Source organism: Bubalus kerabau, chromosome 1, assembly GCF_029407905.1.
Source record: "Bubalus kerabau isolate K-KA32 ecotype Philippines breed swamp buffalo chromosome 1, PCC_UOA_SB_1v2, whole genome shotgun sequence".
NCBI classification, from domain to species: domain Eukaryota; kingdom Metazoa; phylum Chordata; class Mammalia; order Artiodactyla; family Bovidae; genus Bubalus; species Bubalus kerabau.
In genome coordinates this window covers 29,883,894-29,904,584 of record NC_073624.1, presented here as the reverse complement: position 1 = coordinate 29,904,584, position 20,691 = coordinate 29,883,894, and the positions used below count along the sequence as shown (strand labels likewise).

General features: G+C 37.2%; 1 protein-coding gene across 1 annotated transcript; it reads left to right on the top strand.

Annotated features, from left to right (window-relative positions):
• Window positions 1–4,928: 4,928 nt before the first annotated feature.
• Window positions 4,929–14,513, top strand: RERGL (RERG like). The gene is made up of 5 exons (XM_055571245.1): window positions 4,929–5,033; window positions 6,626–6,682; window positions 9,506–9,579; window positions 11,334–11,482; window positions 14,212–14,513. Exons 1-5 carry the CDS (start codon window positions 4,982–4,984, stop codon window positions 14,492–14,494), a joined length of 615 nt encoding a protein of 204 aa, XP_055427220.1. The 5' UTR covers window positions 4,929–4,981; the 3' UTR covers window positions 14,495–14,513.
• The last annotated feature ends 6,178 nt before the right edge of the window (window positions 14,514–20,691 follow it).

Below are 20,691 nucleotides of genomic sequence, written 5' to 3'. Positions count from 1 at the left end.
AAAAATATTTGTTTCTTCTAGGACTTTTATTCCTTAAGTAACTTGCATTATAATTAGAGGTAAGATGAGTACCTTGACTCTGATTTAAAATAATCCATTTGTATATGGATACTTACCGTGCTATGAATAAATCAACAAATGCACTCTCCTTGGAAAATAATCCCATGGAACTAACAGAACTGACACTTAAAAGTTCAGTTATGAAAAATCATTAAATTGGGTTTTTTCTCTTTGGATTTGGATTTGTTTTGTTTTTTTTTTGTTTTTTTTTTGCCTAGGAAGACTTTCCCTTCTTCAAGATTATTTTTAAGATTCCATATACATGTCAACTTGACCCTTTTCTAGTTTAATTTTCATGCTAAGATTTTTAATATTCATAATTTATTTTTCTGCATATGAGGTACAAACATAATTTATTAGTCAATGACTTTTTCTAAAAAATTTGATATCTGTACAGTTTAATGATAGCACATATTAAAAACTTTATATTCAATTTCTACACTTAAAATTTTCTTCTATTAATGAACATATCAGTCTAGTCCTAGTAAAATAGCATTTAATTATTTTTTGGTATGATTTGGCTCATAAGGGATGCTTTTTACTATTTTGCCTAAAAATTTCCCAATTATTTGTGCATATTTCCTTTTCCAAAACAGGTTGTCCACTTTCAATTAAACCATCTTTGTTGGGATTCTAATAGTCATTATATTTTACTTTCAGATTAATTTGATAGTAATTACACCATTGAGTCTTTCTGTTTATATTTGTTTACATAGTCAAAACTTGCTTTATAATATTCAATAAAGAATGAGAATTCATAGTATAAATAGGATACATTCCCTTTTAGTTTTACTCTTCTTTGCATCCTTTTCCCCCTCAGTCTTTGTGAAAAGGACTGTATTTCTATTGTGTTAGAAGTTATTAATGATACTCACCTCATGAAGTTTCCCAAAGAATTAAATGTTGTACACCTGGAAAACACATTTTAAAATTGCTTGTTATTTTACTGTGTTAAACGCATGTTAGCTGCTATTTTTATTGTTTGGAACTATTGATTTCATTATGATTATCTTTTATCTGACCACCCTACTGAATGGCTTTAATGCATGCTAATAGTGTAGATAATAAAACTATAAGAAAACTATCATTTGTAGATAAAAATCATTTTGTCTCTTCTTTCTCATATGTGCTATTTCCTCATTGTGTTTGATAGGACTACTGGTTCTATGCTAAAGAGTAACAGACAGTATCTTCTTTGTAGAGGAAAAATAGGAGCAATAATTATATAGGCATTTTTTTATATTTGGATTTTTAAAAATTATAACCTTTATCATGTTAAGAAATCCCTTATTTTTACATTACAAAAGTCTTTTTTTTAAAGTAACTGTTAAATTTCATGAAATGCTTTAGAAAGCATGTTACACATGTAGTTTTTCTCTTTTATCTTTGTAATTTATTAGAATAGTCTACCAAATGTCCTGGTGTTCACCCAATTTGACATTTTTAGAATATATTCTACTAGATCATGACTCTTGGCTCTTTAAATAGATTTCTGGATTTGATTTGCTCTTACACTTAGGACCTGGGATCTGTATTCATAAGTGACATTGGTCATTTCTTTTTGCTTTGTGTGTCTGTGCATACCATTTATGTCTGGTTTGGGTTATGATAGACACAGAAATGGTCTTCCCTGGTGGCTCAGCAGGTAAAGAATTCTTCCTGCAATGTAGGAGATGTGAGAGATGCAGTTTCAGTCCCTGGGTTGGAGATATTCCCCTGGAGGAGAAAATGGCAACCCAGTCCTATATTCTTGCCTGAAAAATCCCATGGACAGAGGAATCTGGCGGGCTACAGGCCAAGGGATCACAAAGAGTCGGACACTACTGAGTACACACAGCAACAAAACACAGAAATGAGTTGGGAATTATTTCATCTTTTCAAGATCTGGAACAGGATAATGTAGAACAAAGATACTCTCTCTCCTTGGATATTTGTTGTTATTCCATTACCGTGAATTTGAGGCTTTTGATGGAAATTATGCATCTACTCTTAACAGAAACTACAGAGAAATGAGATTAGCTGAGAAGGGCTGGTTAACTTAACTTTAGAGAAACAAAACTAAACAAAAATATAACAACATTCATGAATACCGGATATGTAATTGATTGCAATTGATTGCTTATTTTAGTGTTAAATGTCCATCTCTTATGACCAGAATCTGTCAGTACTTTGTTCATTGATAGATTTTCAGTACCCAGAATAGTGCCAAGCACATGCTGCTGCTGCTGCTAAGTCGCTTCAGTCGTGTCCGACTCTGTGCGACCCCATAGATGGCAGCCCACCAGGCTCCCCTGTCCCTGGGATTCTCCAGGCAAGAACACTGGAGTGGGTTGCCATTTCCCTCTCCAATGCATGAAAGTGAAAAGTGAAAGTGAAGTCGCTCAGTCGTGTCCGACTCTTCGAGACCCCATGGACTGCAGCCCACCAGGCTCCTCCTTCCATGGGGTTTTCCAGGCAAGAGTACTGGAGTGGGGTGCCATTTAGTAGACCTTTAATAAATTTATGTTCATTAAATAAATGAATAAAGTAATAAATGCCTTTTGTTTGGTTGGGAATGGATGTTTCTTTAGGGAGATTTGAGAAAATTCTAGGTAGTATAATTGTCTTTCAGAATATTTTATTATTAGCAACCTTTATGTGATGCTGAAAAAATATATATGTATAGACACTCTGTTTCTTAGAAAAGTTTATGCATGATTATATTCTGTTTGAGAGTCCCTTGGACTGCTAGGAGATCCAACCAGTCAATCCTAAGGAGATCAGTCCTGGGTGTTCATTGGAAGGACTGATGTTGAAGCTGAAACTGTAATACTTTGGCCACCTGATGCAAAGAGCTGACTCATTTGAAAAAACCCTGATGCTGGCAAAGATTGAGGGCAGGAGGAGAAGGGGACGACAGAGGATGAGATGGCTGGATGGCATCACCGACTCAACGGACATGGGTTTGGGTAAACTCCAGGAGTTGGTGATGGACAGGGAGGCCTGGCGTGCTGCGGTTCATGGGATCACAAAGAGTCAGACACAACTGAGCGACTGAACTGACTAACTGACTGATATTCTCTTTGTTCAGGTTTATAAACTTCACTCTATTTCAATCCCATACTGCTTTCTTAACTAAATATACTTTGGGATCCAGTGGACATAGGGAAGAACCGGCTGCAATGAGAAAATGCCAATAACAACCTTTCATATGTTATTTTCGGTGTCATGCTTGTTATGAAGTTAAGTTGTTCCTTCCTATCATTAGATATATTAAACTTTCTAAAGACATAAATCAGAAATTTCTTAGGAAGACTAGGATTTCTCCCAAAAGAGGAAAGCCATTTAATTCTAAAGTATAATAAATCAGCTGATAAACATCATTAAAAAATCATTCTTGTTACTTTTAATACAGTGACATGGATTAAATAGAGAGCAGTGCTTATTTTAAAAATACTTTATAATTTGTAATAAAAGGGAAAATCTAAGTTATCCATCTGTTACCTTGTTAATCCCACAAATCGTCATATTCCATCTTGCCTTTTTTTCTTTATGGAGTCTATTTCTTCTTTTGGAATAGACGCATCTTCCTGATCCCCATTCACTTTTTCTTTCCTCTCCATAGGTCCTGTTCATGTTTCAAACTTTACCTACTTTTTGAAGACTCTTCTATCTTCTGGTCTACTTTCTCCAGCTCTTCATCAAAGCTCCATTTTAGCAATGATAATATTTATTATAATTCTATTTCCATTTTCCCCCTAGTAGATTGTAGACTTTAACAGGGCAGAAAATTTTTTATTAAATAATTTAATTGTTGACCTATTTAATTAAACTCAATATAACCTTAACAAGGAGTAGCAGTTAATCAATGTTTATTAAATAAATGCATTTTTAAGAACCATGTGTTTCTACAATAGACCCAACCTAGAAATGAAACTTCTTTACCTGGGTCTTAAAATGTAGTCCACAAAGTTTGAATCATTCTCTTTTTGTTGTTGTACTCTTTTCTCAATTCTCAAATTTATACATATACAAATGAGGAGAAAGAAAGGGAAGAAAATATTAGTAATTTGGATTCTTGGAGTAGCAAGGACCATTGACAAAAAAAAAGGGTAACGGAGTGGTAATTGTACATATCAGGTTTACCCTTTTATTTCATAGCAGGAGTGAATTATATCAGAACAGCCCTTCCAAATGTTCTTTTTTAAAATTTCTTTTTCCTAATTATAAACTATTACATAAGGGCTTTCCAGGTGGCACTAGTAGTAAAGAACCTGCCTGCCAACGCAAGAGGTATAAGATCTGTGAGCTTGATCCCTGGGTCAGAAAGAGCTGGTGGAAGAGGGCATGGCAACCCACTCCAGTATTCTTGCCTGGAAATTCCCATGGACAGAGGAGGCTAGCAAGCTACAGTCTATAGGGTCAAAAAGAGTCGGACACAACTGATGCAACTTAGCACACAGGCACATCTCACCTTGTCTTTCACAGGAAAGAAAATTCCAAGAAAATGTAGCCTCAGCTATTAATAGGAAAAAAGCAAAACTAATCCAGTTATAGGAAATTTACAGGAATGTTTACCCATCCTCTAAAAACTTTATTCATGAAGAAAGATAATTTTTCTAGGTTCTAGGAGAAGGTAGATACTTTAGGTACATGAAAGTTGAATATGAGGAGCTAAGCTTCCGTTAAGCTCTTAACTACTGGCTAAATATTTCTTTGTGTATCTAAATAGTAAGTCCACTTATTTTTTTTTTAAGAGACATGTTCAAACCTAATTGAAAATATTTTTAAAGTTATTATTGGATGGTAGGAGTATGGGGTGGAGTTGGCCTTAGGGGAATTAGAGTAGCAATAATAAAAAGGATGTTGGAAAACACATGCTTGGCTCAACTCAGGATAACCACAGAAAACAGGACAGACCAAGAAGGAGGAGGAAAGCAAGATGAATGATGTGAAGCTTACTGTTTTGGGAGGTGAAGGAACAGGAAAATCTGGTAAATGTGTTTTTTTTTTTTTTCTGGTGTATACTACATAAAGAGTGAGAAATATATTGCCATTATATATATATAAACATATTATAATTTATAGACTTGATATAACTATATATTATTTCTCAGTAGGAGTTTTCATTTTATAAGCAAGCAATGCAATTAACTTTGTATTTATAAAATGTATATACAGGGTGAAGAATACATCTGTTTGAAGTATTAATTTGTATCTTGTTCTACTGATGTTTAAAAAAAGTAGGGCCAACAGGAAATCCCTCCATCATGATCCCACATACTTCTCACTCTGTCACACCTGCCCCCACACCTGCTAAGTCGCTTCAGTCTTGTCAGACTCTCTGCTACCCTAGGGACTGTAGCCCACCTGGCTCCTCTGTCCATGGAATTCTCCATTCAAGAGTACTGGAGTAAGTTGCCATGCCCTCCTCCAGGGCATCTTCCTGACCCAGGGGTTGAACCCACATCTTTTGTGTCTACCTGCATTAGCAGGCAGGTTCTTCACTGCCAGCGCCACCTGAGAAGCCTCAGTGGCCAAGCAGTGGAGAGAAATGTGTGAAGACCTGTGGATTATTTTTAACTTTTTAAAAAATTTATTTATTTTTAATTGAAGGTTAATTGCTTTGCAGAGTTTTGTTTTCTGCCAAATATCAAGATGAATCAGCCATAGGTATACATAAGCCACGTTTCAGAGGAGCAAAAAGAAAAACAAAACACTTTGAAGGGAGATGAGGACATGGCTTTTTAAATGCCTGTGAACTGAGCGACACGGTGCCCATGACCTTGGAAGCTACGCGTTTGTCTTTGTTACATGGTGGTAGTAAGGATGCTGCCAATAGAGCCGCCTGAGCCTAGTGAATCCTAACTGGCCAGACCCAGGAGCTGCAGTAAGATTAACCAACACTAGAGGGCGATCCTCTGTTTCTTGGATTTTGAAGTCCCTGTTTCCTTAAACAATCGCAAAGGTGTGATACTGTCCTGGCCACTATTACAAACATGTGGCACCTTGGAGCCACAGTTAATTTGATGAAATAAAAAGATATCATGGTTCTTGCATCTCAGATTTAATAAGAAATCTGTCTCTGTTGCAAAGCTGAGGTTTCTTATGTGTGTTTGCCTTAGTGAATTACTTACACAGTGAATTGGGTGGGCACCACAGTAAGATCACTTTCTTTCTAGCCTCCTAATTTTTACGGTTTTATGATGCTAATCTTACTGATTATTATTTAGACCAGAATTTAGTAAAACTTCAAGGTCTTCATTAATACTTAGTAATTTTTAAGCCAAGAGATAAAACCTTACGTACATACATGTGTGCTGTGCTTAGTTGCTCAGCCCTGTTTGACTCTGCGACCCCATGGAATGCAGCCTGCCAGGCTCCTCTGTCCATGGGATTCTCCAGGCAAGAATACTGGAGTGGGTTGCCATTTCCTCCTCCAGGGGATCTTCCCAACCCGGAGATTGAACCCAGGTGTCCCACATTGCAGGCGGATTCATTACTGTCTGAGCCACCAGGGTAGCTAAGTTGTTACCTGTGTCTTAAAACTGATAAGACCTTAAATTCAGCTTGTTTTGTTTTGCAGCCCTTATAGTAAGGTTTCTTACCAAGCGCTTCATTGGAGAATATGCTTCTAATTTTGGTAAGTCGCTACTTTAGACTTTTTCACTTTAAAACTTTAAAACTTCAGCATCATCAGTTAACATCAGCACGTGTGTGCTCAGTTGCTAAGACTTATCTGACTGTTTGCGACCCCATGGACTGTATGTAGGCCACCAGGCTTCTCTGTCTATGGGATTTTCAAGGCAAGAATACTGGAGTGGGTTCCATTTTCTTCTTCAAATTAACAACATCAGAGAAGCATTTTCATAGAATCTTCCATTTTTGCACTTTTAAGCAACTTGTTTAATTCATGGACTCTGATTTTAAAAGCCCAAATAAGTATTTTAATTAAATATTCTTTCATGATAAAATTTATCCAGTTTTATGTTAACTGAGATACATTAGAAATCCAGTTGATTTCAGTCTAGAACTAGAAAAACCTTAAACCTGGGACCCACCCATCTGCACCAACCGTTGCAGAGCATGTGAGTGTGGGGGTTTTGTTAAACTAAAGCAATTTTAAAATTAAAGCAACATCTGCTGAGAGATAAAGACAAATTAATTATAAAAGCACAAGTAACTACAAAATAAATGCTTATTTTATTTAAAGCATTTATTTAATAAATGCTTATTTTCACAAGACCATGTGAAAATAACAGGAAAATTATGCTTTGACTAAAGATCATATCATAATTATGTAGGTTGCTTACCTAAGTTTCAGAGAAATTCTAAAACAGGTGCCAGGGCACCTTGATATAATCTTAGGATCATTTCACTAACTCTACTATAATTTTGTTATTTTTCTCAAAATTAGCATGACATATGGGAAATGCCACAGTGGGGAATTAATAAAAAGTGGGGAATTTTGCCAGAAGTTTGAATATATTTTTGGCTCAACAATTAATCTATATAATGCTACTAATATCTTACCTGATTGAAGGCATGGTGGGGAAAGGTTTTTTGTCTTTTTAACAGGAATGAAGATTTTAAGAAATAGAATTGGGAGAAAGGGATTTTTTTTTCCATTCCATTATACTTAGAGTAAGAAGTTACGATTGCAAGTGTTTTTCATGAGAAATAAACAACAAAAATCTTTAGCATTCATTTATGAGATACATTATTAGAATATTTTAGAAAACAACTTTGAAGTATTGCATTGTGTTGCTGCCTGCATGTAGCCAACATAGTATTTTAGTTCATATGATGCTGTGAGTGTTTTAGGGCAAGCTCTTGAAAACTGATTATAGAAAGAAAAAAATATATAGAAAGAGAAATTCTTATTGTTTCATTTCTCAGGTCAACAACTTCAGTCATAAAGGGCCAGATAACACACAAACTAAGAGTAAGGCATGAGAAAGTGTTCCAAAACTATAAAACAATACACACTTACAAAGAACAACAGCAGCAGCAAAATTAAATGAAACCTTAATCTTTAATACAACACAGTTATATAAGCAAATGAAGTATGCATATTTCTGGCTATTACACCTCTATTGAAAAATAAGACCTAGAGACATTTATAAAGACAATCAAGTGAGTTAAAGGTCCACAGCAAGAAGATTAATTAGCCAAAAAATGACCTTATGTGTAAATGAAGGCTACAGGGGGAAATAATAAAATTCTAAAATGTTAAGAGCTGGTGACCCCTGCTGGCAGTTTTTGAGTATTGAGAGTAGGTATTTTTAAAGGTCTCAGGAGGAAATGATGTAGCTCATGGTTGTTGCTGTTGTTTAATCTCTGTCATGTCTGACTCCTTTGCATCCATGGATTGTAGCCCACCAAGTTCTTCTGTCCATGGGATTCTCCAGGAAAGAATACTGGAGTGTGTTGCTATTTCCTCCTGCAGGGGATCTTCCCCACCAAGGGATCGAACCTGCGTCTGTGTCTCCTGCACTGCAGGCACATTCCTTACTGCTGATAGCTCACGGTAGTAAGCTTATGAAGTTTAGAATAAACTGTCTGAAAACATATTTTAAGATTTAATGAAACAGTAATAAATTCATTCTGTGTAGCCTAGAAGGATCTCAGAATTTACCCCTGGGCTTCCCTGGTGGCTCAGTGGTAAAGTATCCGCCTGTCAATGCAGAAGACACAGGTTCAGTCCCTGGTCCAGGAAGATCGCACGTGCTGCAGAACAACTAAGCCCATGTGTCACAACTGTTGAACCTGTGCTCTAGAGCCTGGGAGCCACAACTACTGAGGCCACATGCTGCAATTACTGAAGTCTGAGCGCCCTAAAGCCTGTGCTTCCCAGCAAGAGAAACCACTGCAGTGAGAAGCCCGTGCACCACAACTAGAGAAAAGCTCCCACAGCAAAAAAGACCCAGCACAGCCAACAATTAATTAATTAATTGAATTACATAAAATAAATGTCATCCCTAACCCTCTGAAGCCGGCTTTCCCAAATGTCAGCTACATTTTTCTACCATGGGTTGTGGAGTGTTTGCTAGAATGGGTCATGTGTCAGTTGGAGATTGTATCAGTATGCTTCTGGAGAGAAATAGGTCTTGTATGAAAACACTGGAGGGACAGTTACAGAAATGAAGTCTTTCATTCATTCAAGAAGTATTTATTGAACAACTGTCATGTGGCAGATGCTCTTCTAAAGGCTATAGTAATATAGGCACAAAAGCATGTCGGTGAATAGGTACAGTGGTGAAGTTCATTTTTAAGAAATATATATAAGCAAATATAGCAAATACATTTTTTGGACCACTATCAATAAGGGAAAGCCACTAAAACTAAAATATGACTGGTTGAATTTATAGGACTGTATTTATATTTGGCTGATCCAAATATAAAGTCATGTTTTAAAATTCTGGAGTATTTCCATACTGATAATGAGTATATGCATATTTTGCAGAATCTATCTATAACAAACATTTGTGTTTGGAAGGGAAGCAATTGAATCTAGAAATATATGACCCTTGTTCTCAGGTAAGTAAAACAAAATACTTTTATGTTTTCAATCATGATTTGAAGAAGATAGGATAACGGTAAGTGTGCAGTTGCTAGCCTTAATATTGAACTTACTTCTCAATTTTAATTATTAAAAATTTAAGAAATTATTTTAGTGTTATATTATCTAGCTTCTCTGTAAAGTTATGACAAAATTTTCATGTTACAGATACCTTTAAAATAGCAATATTATTATGCTTTCATAATATATTTTTATCAGGTCACAATGTAGCTGTCAAATACTAATAGTTTAATGGCTTATTAATTCAATTTATATGTTTGCTAAGTTGCATTTGTTGATAACTAAAGAAAGTGAAAGTGAAGTAGCTCAGTCGTGTCCGACTCTTTGTGACCCCATGGAATGTAGCCTACCAGGCTCCTCCGTCCGTTCGGTTTTCCAGGCAAGAGTACTGGAGTGGGTTGCCATTTCCGTCTGCAGAGTATCTTCCTGACCCAGGGATCGAACCCAGGTCTCCCGCATTGTAAGCAAGATGCTTTACTGTCTGAGCCACCAGATAACTAAACCACTGTCGATAAAACCAAAGTAAGAAGGATTTTGAGTACAAACCCCTTTATTCAAACACCAACACAGCATACTAACGCATATATATGGAATTTATTTATTTATTTATTTTATTTTATTTTTTAACTTTACATTATTGTATTGGTTTTGCCATACATTAGCATGAATCCGCCACAGGTGTACACGTGTTCCCCATCCTGAACCCCCCTTCCTCCTCCCTCCCCGTACCATCCCTCTGGGTCGTCCCAGTGCACGAGCCCCAAACATCCAGTACTGTGCATCAAACCTGGACTGGAGACTCATTTCATATATGATATTGTTAGAAAGATGGTAAGGATAACCCTGTATGCGAGACAGCAAAAGAGACACAGATGTATAGAACAGTCCTTTGGACTCTGTGGGAGAGGGAGAGGGTGGGATGATTTGGGAGAATGGCATTGAAACATGTGTAATATCATATATGAAACGAATCGCCAGTCCAGGTTCGATGCATGATACTGGATTCTTGGGGCTGGTGCACTGGGACGACCCAGAGGGATGGTACGGGGAGGGAGTTGGGTAGGGGGTTCAGGATGGGGAACACGTGTATACCTGTGGTGGATTCATGTTGATGTACGGCAAAACCAATACAATATTGTAAAGTAATTAGCCTCCAATTAAAATAAATAAATTTATATTAAAAAAGTTTAAATACAATTATATAACTAAGAGAAGGGTGGCCAGCTGTTCAATATTTCAAAACACCTCTATCCCCTGTGGGATAGATTTTGTTGGGTATGGCAAACATCCTTCAAATCTTTTTTGCTAAACCTTAATCACTATTGTTGCTTTACTGATTTAAATCTGGTACCAAAAAATCAATACATATTCTGTTTACTAATATGGAAGATACTGTCTCCTGTGTGGATATGGTGTAAAAGGCAATTATTAGGGCTCATCAAATTTTCAGAAAAAGAGAAGCTTTTTTTAGAGAAAAAGTTATCAAATGAAATAGATGTAACTTTATTATAGTTCTTTATTTTTTAAAAAAAATTTGATCACTTTTGATAAAAGAAAAAGTGTGATACAAAGAAACTGCATTTTAGAAAATAGCAGTATTTGCTTTTTGAATTCTCTTCCAGGTAAAATGGGTCTCCATTAATTAGCTGTCTGTCATGTAAAATACAGAGGTCAGATCCTACCACTTTCAATGTGTTTGATTTATTTTCAGCCACAGAAAGCAAAATTTTCCCTCACAAGTGAGCTGCATTGGGCAGATGGGTTTGTTATTGTGTATGACATCAGTGACAGGTCTTCCTTTGCATTTGCAAAAGCATTAATCTACAGAATTCGGGAGCCACAGACAAGTCATTGTAAAAGGTGAGGTATTTTTCATTCCTCTCTACTTTTTTTTTAGTAAATCATCATAGAGCTGTAAGCATCATTAGGAAGAGTTTAATACAGGCTTCCAATTACAAAATTTAACAGCCCTGAACAAGCCACCTTCCATTCCACAGGAGTTACACACGTAGTAAAAGGAGTAAGATGAGAATACTTTATATCCTGAATGACATCAACAGTTAACTTGCCCTGAATAAATGACTGTTTTACAAGACAGCTTCTATTGTTAACATGACACTCGCTTGCAAAATAATAGTCCTTTGTACACAAGATAGTTCCCTTTCCACCTTTCTTTTTCATTCCCACAAAAATGTTAAGGATACTAAATAAATCCAGATATATTACATTTGGCATTCAATTCCTAGTCATTGGTATTTTCAGTCTACAAAGCAAAATAGACTGAACAATCAAACCATTACAAATTCTAAGTATGAGACTACATTTTTCTCCATTTCACCTCCTAAAATAAAGAGCTAATCTACAATGCCCTATTGTTAATGTCTTGACACAAGTCATTATGCAGGAAAATAATGATGCCTTAGACTATTTTTGCATTAGTAGATATATGTTTAAACCTATGAATTTCCTATTTTTAGTTTTCCTTTTTTTTCGATTGTTTTATCCTTTCCCTTTAAAATAGTTATTTTTGTTCAACATGCTGGTGTAAGGGATTCTTTGTGCTCTTAGCCAGATTTGCCCTTCTCTAATATCATGCTAATCTGGGAAGCAAGGAAGCACAATATCATTCCTTAAAATTGATAACTGTGATTTTAATATCTCTTTTAAATGCCCATTATCAAGAAATAATCAGATAATAATTGATAAGGGGTGTTCCCTTGGAGTCATTCGATGTGAATTCTTGTTTATATCTGATTGACCTTGGGTAAACCCTTTAATTTCTAGACCTTCTTTTTCTGATTATAGAACTGATGGAAACATGGTAGGAGAAAAGAATATGATTTTACTAAGAAAGCTCAGGGCTCTGATTTCCTATAATATTACTGATTTTGAGGGAACTCCATTGTTTTGGGTGTTAAATACTTTATGTTTAAGCACCATAACTTTGGTAAGGGTAAGTAATTAAAATTACTTTGCTATTATTCATTATCAAGAGAATCACTCAAGAAGAATTAAAAATGTATATTTTAAAAATCCCTATATTTGACATTCTCAGGCAATCTTCTTAATGTGTTGATCAAATAATTCTTGGATATTTCCAATTTTTAATCTTTAAGTAGAGTCTATTTCCAAATCTCTTATCTATAGATAGAAAGAAAATATGACATTTAAAAAAATTATATCTGATATTTGTGACTTATTCTTCAAAATATTTCATTTATTCTTCCCCATTAATTCTTCACAATAATTTTCTGAACTATATGTGTGAAAGTCACTCCGTCGTGTGCAACTCTTTGTGACCCCATGGACTGTAGCCTGCCACGCTCCTCTGTCCATTGAATTCTCCAAGCCAGAATACTATAGTGGGTAGTCATTCCTTTCTACAGGGGATCCTCCCAACCCAGGGATCGAACCTAGGTCTCCCACGTTGCAGGAATATTCTTTACTGTCTGAGCCACCAGGGAAGCCCAAGAATACTGGAGTGGATAGCCTATCCCTTCTCCAGTGCATCTTCCTGACCCAGGAATCAAACTGGGATCTCTTGCATGGCAGGCAGATTCTCTACGAGCTGAGCTACCAGGGAAGCCCTATATAAAGAGATACTATTAGTATATGAACTATGTCATAATGTACTGTTACTATCATCAAGAGTCTAGTGTTAGACATGCAATGCTTTTTCCTTGATGGCTCAAACCATCATGTGAATAAAACATACTTTGGTGGTTTCTATACAGTATCTCTTGAGATGGTATTGAAGACTTCATTTTCCCATTTCTTCCCTATAGTAGATATCTTGGCACTATTTCTTGTCATTTAAGGACTAGTAGGCATACTGTATTCTTCAAATGAAACTCTGCTTTAGAAATGTTGCACTGTAACCACAGAGATTGTATTGATATTTGCCAAAGACATTACCTTACAAAGAAATATATTTCTTAAATAAATCAGAAAAGTTGTACACAGTTACAAGATGGTAAAATTTTCTTTAGAATATGTTATAATGAATATTAACAGGGAACAAACAATGATGAGTATTGAATAATATTTTTCCTTAAGAAAACCGTATTTAAATTGTTTAATTAGTAAAGAAGCAGTAGCTAGTCCTTCTCTTTCAATTGATAAGAAAATGAAAAATAATGCTTAATAAGCATCTTTAATAAAAGATGCTTTTATTATTATTATTATTTTTTTATTATAGCCTGACATTGAGCTAGGTTTTCTACATACTTCTTCATTCTGGGTGATGAGAACTATTTTACCTTTTTTGTTTTTTAACATATAAGAGAACTGAAAGTGAAAATGATGTCACACTCATGTCTTGCTAATAAACAGAGCCATAGTTCCAGGAATAGATTTGTGCCACTTCAAATCTTATGCTTTAGGAGTTTTGTTGGGTCTGTGTCATTTACATTTAATCTAAAATCCTTTTTATGAGTAAATGAGGATACACATGAACACAAATAACACACACAATATTTTTTCCTTTTTTTGGGGGGGGTCCATAATTCATTTTTATATAAACCTACTTAATATATAAAAAAAGAGCTGTTAAAGCAGTCTTACCAAAGACTTGTGTATCTGTATTTCAGAGCTGTGGAGTCAACAGTGCTTTTGGTGGGTAACAAGCAAGATCTCTGTCATGTGCGAGAGGTTGGCTGGGAAGAAGGGCACAAACTGGCATTGGATAACCGGTGCCAATTCTGTGAACTGTCTGCAGCAGAGCAATCTCTGGAGGTGGAAATGATGTTTATCAGAATTATCAGGGACATCCTGACAAACTTCAAACTCAAAGAAAAGAGAAGATACAGTGGATCTAAATCCATGGCCAAGCTGATCAATAATGTATTTGGAAAGAGAAGGAAATCTGTTTAGTAGACATGTGATCCTGGGGGATTTATTATATCAGAGAGTTTCAAACATTTGTATGGGAATTAAATTTACCTTTTGTGTGCAGCGAAAACATTCTCTTAGAGATATGAAATAATTGACCAGGAACCACAACTGTGTTTTCAAATATATAGTTTGCCTTTTTGGTTGCTTGTATCTTATACATTTTGCTTCACACTTTTCTCTATACACAGAATAATTTTAGTATAATCTAATGGTGGATTACTGTACAGTTTACCTTACCAAATAAACCCTGCTTATGTAATTTTCTTAAACTACCATTCTTTAGGGCTCCCTTACCTTTATTTTATATATATCTTTTAGATGAAATATATAGTTATATATAGGAGGAGAAGGGGACGACAGAGGATGAGATGGCTGAATGGCATCACTGACTCGATGGACATGAGTTTGAGTGAACTCCAGGAGTTGGTGATGGACAGGGAGGCCTGGCGTGCTGCGATTCATGGGGTTACAGAGTTGGACACGACTGAGCGAATGAACTGAACTGAACTGAACTGATAGTTATATTCACCTGCTAGCTCAGCTGGTAAAGAATCCACCTGCAGTGCAGGAGACCCTGGTTCGATTCCTGGGTCAGGACGATCCACTGGGGAAGGGATAGGCTACCCACTCCAGTACTCTTGGGCTTCCCTGGTGGCTCAGCTGGTAAAGAATCTGCCTGCAATGTGGGAGACCTGTGTTTGATCACTGGGTTGGGAAGATCCCCTGGAGAAACGGAGGGCTACCCAGTCCATATTCTGGCCTGAAGAATTCCATGGACTCTATAGTTCATGGGGTATCTAAGAGACATGGCTGCAACTTTCACTTCACTTCTTCAATATATTATAGAGCTTAATTTATCAATTTGTAAAATTCAAGATCTATTTAACAGAAATGCATGGATTTAATTTAGAAAGTGTATCTGTAATAAGCAGTGAGTTATTTAAGATCACACAAGTTGTTGTTTTTTTGTTTGTTTGTTTTGTTTTTTTAACCGCTAAGGCCTTAAGAAGTTAAATTCTGGGGAAAGAATAAAGTCAGATGAATGGAAAAATTAGCACTGACGTATATATGTTACCATATGTAAAATGATAGCTGGTGAGAAGTTGTTGTATAACACAGGGAACCTAGCCTGGTGCTCTGTGATGACCTAGAGTGGTACGGTAGAGGGAGGGGAGGGGAGGGAATCTCAATAGGGAGGTGATATATATATAATTGTGGCTGATTTGTATTGTTGTATGGCAGAAACCAATACAACATTGTAAAACAATATTCCCCCAATTAAAAAAATAAATGTTACCCATAGTTTATAGTCGGCCTGATGATGAAAAAGTCTACCTTTCTTTATTGTATACTATAGTAACAAGGGCAATTATCATAGAGTAAAAACTTCTGCAGCTAAGATCCTTTTTAGATGTAAAGTTTAAAAATAAAATAAAATTAAAAAAAAAATAATAAAAGATTAGCATTTTTTTGTTTGTTTTTTGTTTTTGTTTTAAGTTCATTTGGAAATCTAGATGTCATAGGGGAAGGAAAAGGTAAAAACTAGTTGGTATATATATAAGCTTGAAGCCCTTATTGTCCTGAAATAAGTATTACATGAGACAAAAACATTTTGGGCCTTCTACCATTACATAGGGTACAATTTCCCCCCCAAAGTCATCTGTCCACCTCCTGGACTGCAGCGCCCCTTCTGCCATCCTTGGTGAGCCTGCTGACTGCTGTATTTCAAGTTGCAGGTCGAGGCCTGATTTCAGCCAAATCACTGATAAGTAAGGTTTGATTCTGATACGTTAACCTGGGCGTACATGCAATGCTCCTAACATTGAGTTATAGAGTTAACATTGAGAAATGGAGTATTTCCTATCATATCAGTAAACAAGGATGCCACAGTCATCAGCGATTGCAGCCGTCCAACATGAGCTGATGAGTTCTGAGGACTCTCAGGAAGGAAAAGAATACCTGCCATCTAGCAGCCACTCTCTGCAGCCATTCTCTGCAGAGAGCCCTGCAGGGCTCTTCGGGGAGCCGTGGGGGAACCCAGGCTGTGAAAACACAAGATAATGGCCCAGATAACTGAGGTGCATATGAAAGGAATGATTTCAGTGAGCCCAGACTCTTGCAAGTTTCCATACATAGAAAAGTACTCACTTCCTTAACTTGGGATATCTGGTTTCTCTAATTAATGGTAATCTTTTGAAGTTTCTGAGGACTATGTGCTCAGAGTCATGCCCAACTCTTTGTGACCCCATAGACTGTAGCCCACCAGGCTCCTCTGTCCATGGAACTTCCCATGTAAAAATATTGGAGTTGCCATGGCCTCCTCCAGGGGCTCATCAAGACCTAGGGATGGAACCTGTGTCTCTTGAGCCTCCTGCACTGGCAGGCAGATTCTTTTATCACTGTACCACCTAATGACTACCTGTCTTTTGGTGCAAAAATCCTATATATCCTAGCTCCTCCCCTCGCCTCCTAGGAGCAGGTTCTCAGAGCTATCTGAAACGCTTTCTCCTGGGTTGCCATCCTCATTTTGCCCCTAATAAAACTTAACTCGCAACTCTCGTGTTGTGCTTTTTTTTGTAATTCAACATGTATGTGCACTAACCTGGAGACCATGTGAAAGATCTTCAGTAGAGGGTGGTAGACAGGAGTCCAGGAGGGTAATACAAACTATTTGGCTGCACAGGAGAGAATCCATCTCATTGACATGATCTTGCTCATGGTGAGTCATGAGCCAACATTCAGCTCTCCTGTTCTAGAGAAAGCTAACCTGGATGATATACAAGTGGAAATAAGGGAACTTGCATGTGGTAATTACAAAATAATTCAGAATGTTCATAAAGATGGGGGAGTTTGAATTGTTATGAAGGGGTGGGCCCAAGAACCCACCATCTGATTGTGTTCTCTGGGACGATTCAGAGGAACTTCCTTTACTATAAGGAAGTGAGGAACAGAGTGGTGAAGAGGCAAAGAGCTTTGACAAGCTTCATAGTGACTGTGCTCCACAGGGCAGAGCTGACAGTAGAGATGCTGCCAATGAACCACACTTGTCAGTATCAATGCAAATGATAGAATCCTGGGACAGTGGAATCTGGATGTCAGCATTTAACCCAAAGGCTGTTTAACCTTGAGAGTCCCTTGGACTACAAGAAGATCATACCAGTCAATCCTAAAGGAAGTCAACCCTGAATATTCATTATAAGAACTGTCGCTGAAGCTGAAGCTCCAATACTTTGGCTACATGATGTAAAGAATTAACTCATTGGAAAAGACTCTAATGCTGGGAAAGATTGAAGGCAAAAGGAGAAGAGGGCAGTAGAGGATGGAATGGTTAGATAGCATCACTGACTCAGTGGACATAAATTTGAGCAAACTCCAGGAAATAGTGAGGGATGGAGGAGCCTGGCATGCTGCAGTCCATGGGGTTGCAATGATTTGGACATTACTTAGCGACTGAACAACAACTGTTTAACCTGTCAGCCTATTTATCCATTCACTCAGCCCCCAGAGAAACAATGCTGTATCTAGAGCAAGGCTCCATTTTTTTTACTGGTTGGCTGGAAAATTAGATGCTTAATTGAGGCAAAGTCCATATTGTGGGCTCAAACCTTGCTCCCATCCCTGCCACCAAGGCCATTGTTATCCTGAGTCCATTACATATAAGCACAACAGTGGTCAAGCAAAAGAAGATTATCTGTAGGGTAGTTCATCCTGCTCATTTGGATGTAAAGTGATTTCTCATTGGTGGATGCTCTCTAGTGGGCATTAAAATGATACACAAAGATCTGTAAATTTTATGCTGTCTCTCGGAGATCCATTCACATACTTTTTCTCCAGTCCTTCTTGGCACTGTTCTTCCAATCTTACCTCTTACAGATGTGTGCATGCATGCTCAGTCATTTTCGACTCTGTGCTATAGCCTGCCATGCTCCTCTGTCCGTGAGATTTTCCAGGCATGAATACTAGAGTGGGTTGCCGTTTCCTACTCCAGGGAAACCTTTTCCACCTAGGGGTAGAACCCGCGTTTCCTGCATTGGCAGACAGATTTGTTACCACTGTACCACCTGGGAAGCCCACTTCTTACAGATACCTTGGACCAACTGGCAAAACTATGATCATGGTCTAAAACTCTGTACTATCTTGTATTACACCTTCCTGTCTTACAGGGTACACAACAAAGTCTACTGACAAATGGGATAGTTTGCTCTTACCTATGAACTTCATGGTCACCTCTGGGCAGATCTGTAATGAGAGCCTGTCCTCTTTCGCCTGGCACGATCACATCAAGCTTGAGTGAGGAGTGCTTCTTATCAACTAAGAATATTCAGATTACATTGCTTTGTAAATGAGAGATAAACTTCTTTTGTGTATTATTCCCATAAATTCAGTAGGACACTTTTTTGATCAACTATTTATAGGGCTTTTACTAATTTTTTATAATATTAATATTGACTGTATAAATATATGCATATGAATATATATATCATTTTAAACATTTATACTTTTATCTTTTTTTTTAATATTTTGTTCTTATTATCTTCCCAAATTAAATATTTGGTCTTCATTCTTTAAAATTATTTTCCCAGTCAAAGAATGATTCTTTGGGGCTGATTTTGCATTAAAAAGTAACATACTTATCTATGTCACATGGAAGAATTCTACTGTCAAAATGGTATGAAAATTCTTTCATAGCTTAATCTATGCATATGGATCTGTGATGAATCAGAGTTCAAGATTTTTCTAAGTATACTATTCATATTTGTATATATTAATATTTCTTTACTGTAGCTTGATTTTATAGCAAGGTGATCTGAGATGACACTTGTTACAAGGTGTCTATGGAACAAGGAATAACAACAAGCATTCTTAGCAAAAAGAAAAAAGATAACTATGTGAGGTGATGGGGGTGTTAGTTAACTTGATTGTGGTAATCATTTCACAACATATGTGTGTGCTAAGTCACTTCAGTCATGTCCAGCTGTTTGCAACCTATGGACTGTGGCCGGCAAATCTCTGTCCATGGGGTTCTATAGGCACGAATACTGGAATGGGTTGCCATTTCTTCCTCTAGGGGATCTTCCAGACCCAGGGATGAAACCCATGTCTCCCGTGTCTCCTACATAGGCAGGGGGGCTCTTTATCACTAGCACCACCTGGGAAGCCCTCACAATGTATCTGTATATGAAATCGCTATGTCATACATATTAAATATATTGCAGTTTTTCAGTTATACCTTAGTAAAGCTGAAAAATGTTTTCCATTAAAAAATAACTTCTTTTGCTATCTCACATTTTAAAAATAGTTTTCATGAGATAACATAATGAATGAACTGTTGGTGAACCATCAATTATTTTTTAGAGTGATATTTAAAGGTACTAGGTTAAAGGTTGGAGAAGGCAATGACACCCTACTCCAGTACTCTTGCCTGGAAAATCCTATGGATGGAGGAGCCTGGTAGGCTATAGTCCATGGGGTCGCTAAGAGTCGGACATGACTGAGTGACTTCCCTTTCACTTTTCACTTTCATGCATTGGAGAAGGAAATGGCAACCCACTCCAGTGTTCTTGCCTGGAGAATCCCAGGGACGGGGGAGCCTGGTGGGCTTCCGTCTATGGGGTCGCACAGACTCGGACACGACTGAAGCGACTTAGCAGCAGCAGCAGCAGCAGCAGCAGCAGCAGGTTAAAGGTAATGCTCAAAATTCTCCAAGCCAGGCTTCAGCAATACGTGAACCGTGAACTTCCAGGTGTTCAAGCTGGTTTTAGAAAAGGCAGAGGAACCAGAGATCAAATTGCCAACATCTGCTGGATCACTGAAAAAGCAAGAGAGTTCCAGAAAAACATTTTTTCTGCTTTATTGACTATATCAAAGCCTTTGACTGTGTGGATCACAATAAACTGTGGAAAATTCTGAAAGAGATGGGAATACCAGACCACCTGACCTGCCTCTTGAGAAACCTATATGCAGGTCAGGAAGCAACAGTTAGAACTGGACATGGAACAACAGACTGGTTCCAAATAGGAAAATGAAGTATGTCAAGCCTGTATTTGTCACCCTGCTTATTTAATTTTTATGCAGAGTACATTATGAGACACACTGGGCTGGAAGAAGCACAAGCTGGAATTAAGATTGCTGGGAGAAATATCAATCACCTCAAATATGCAGATGACACCACCCTT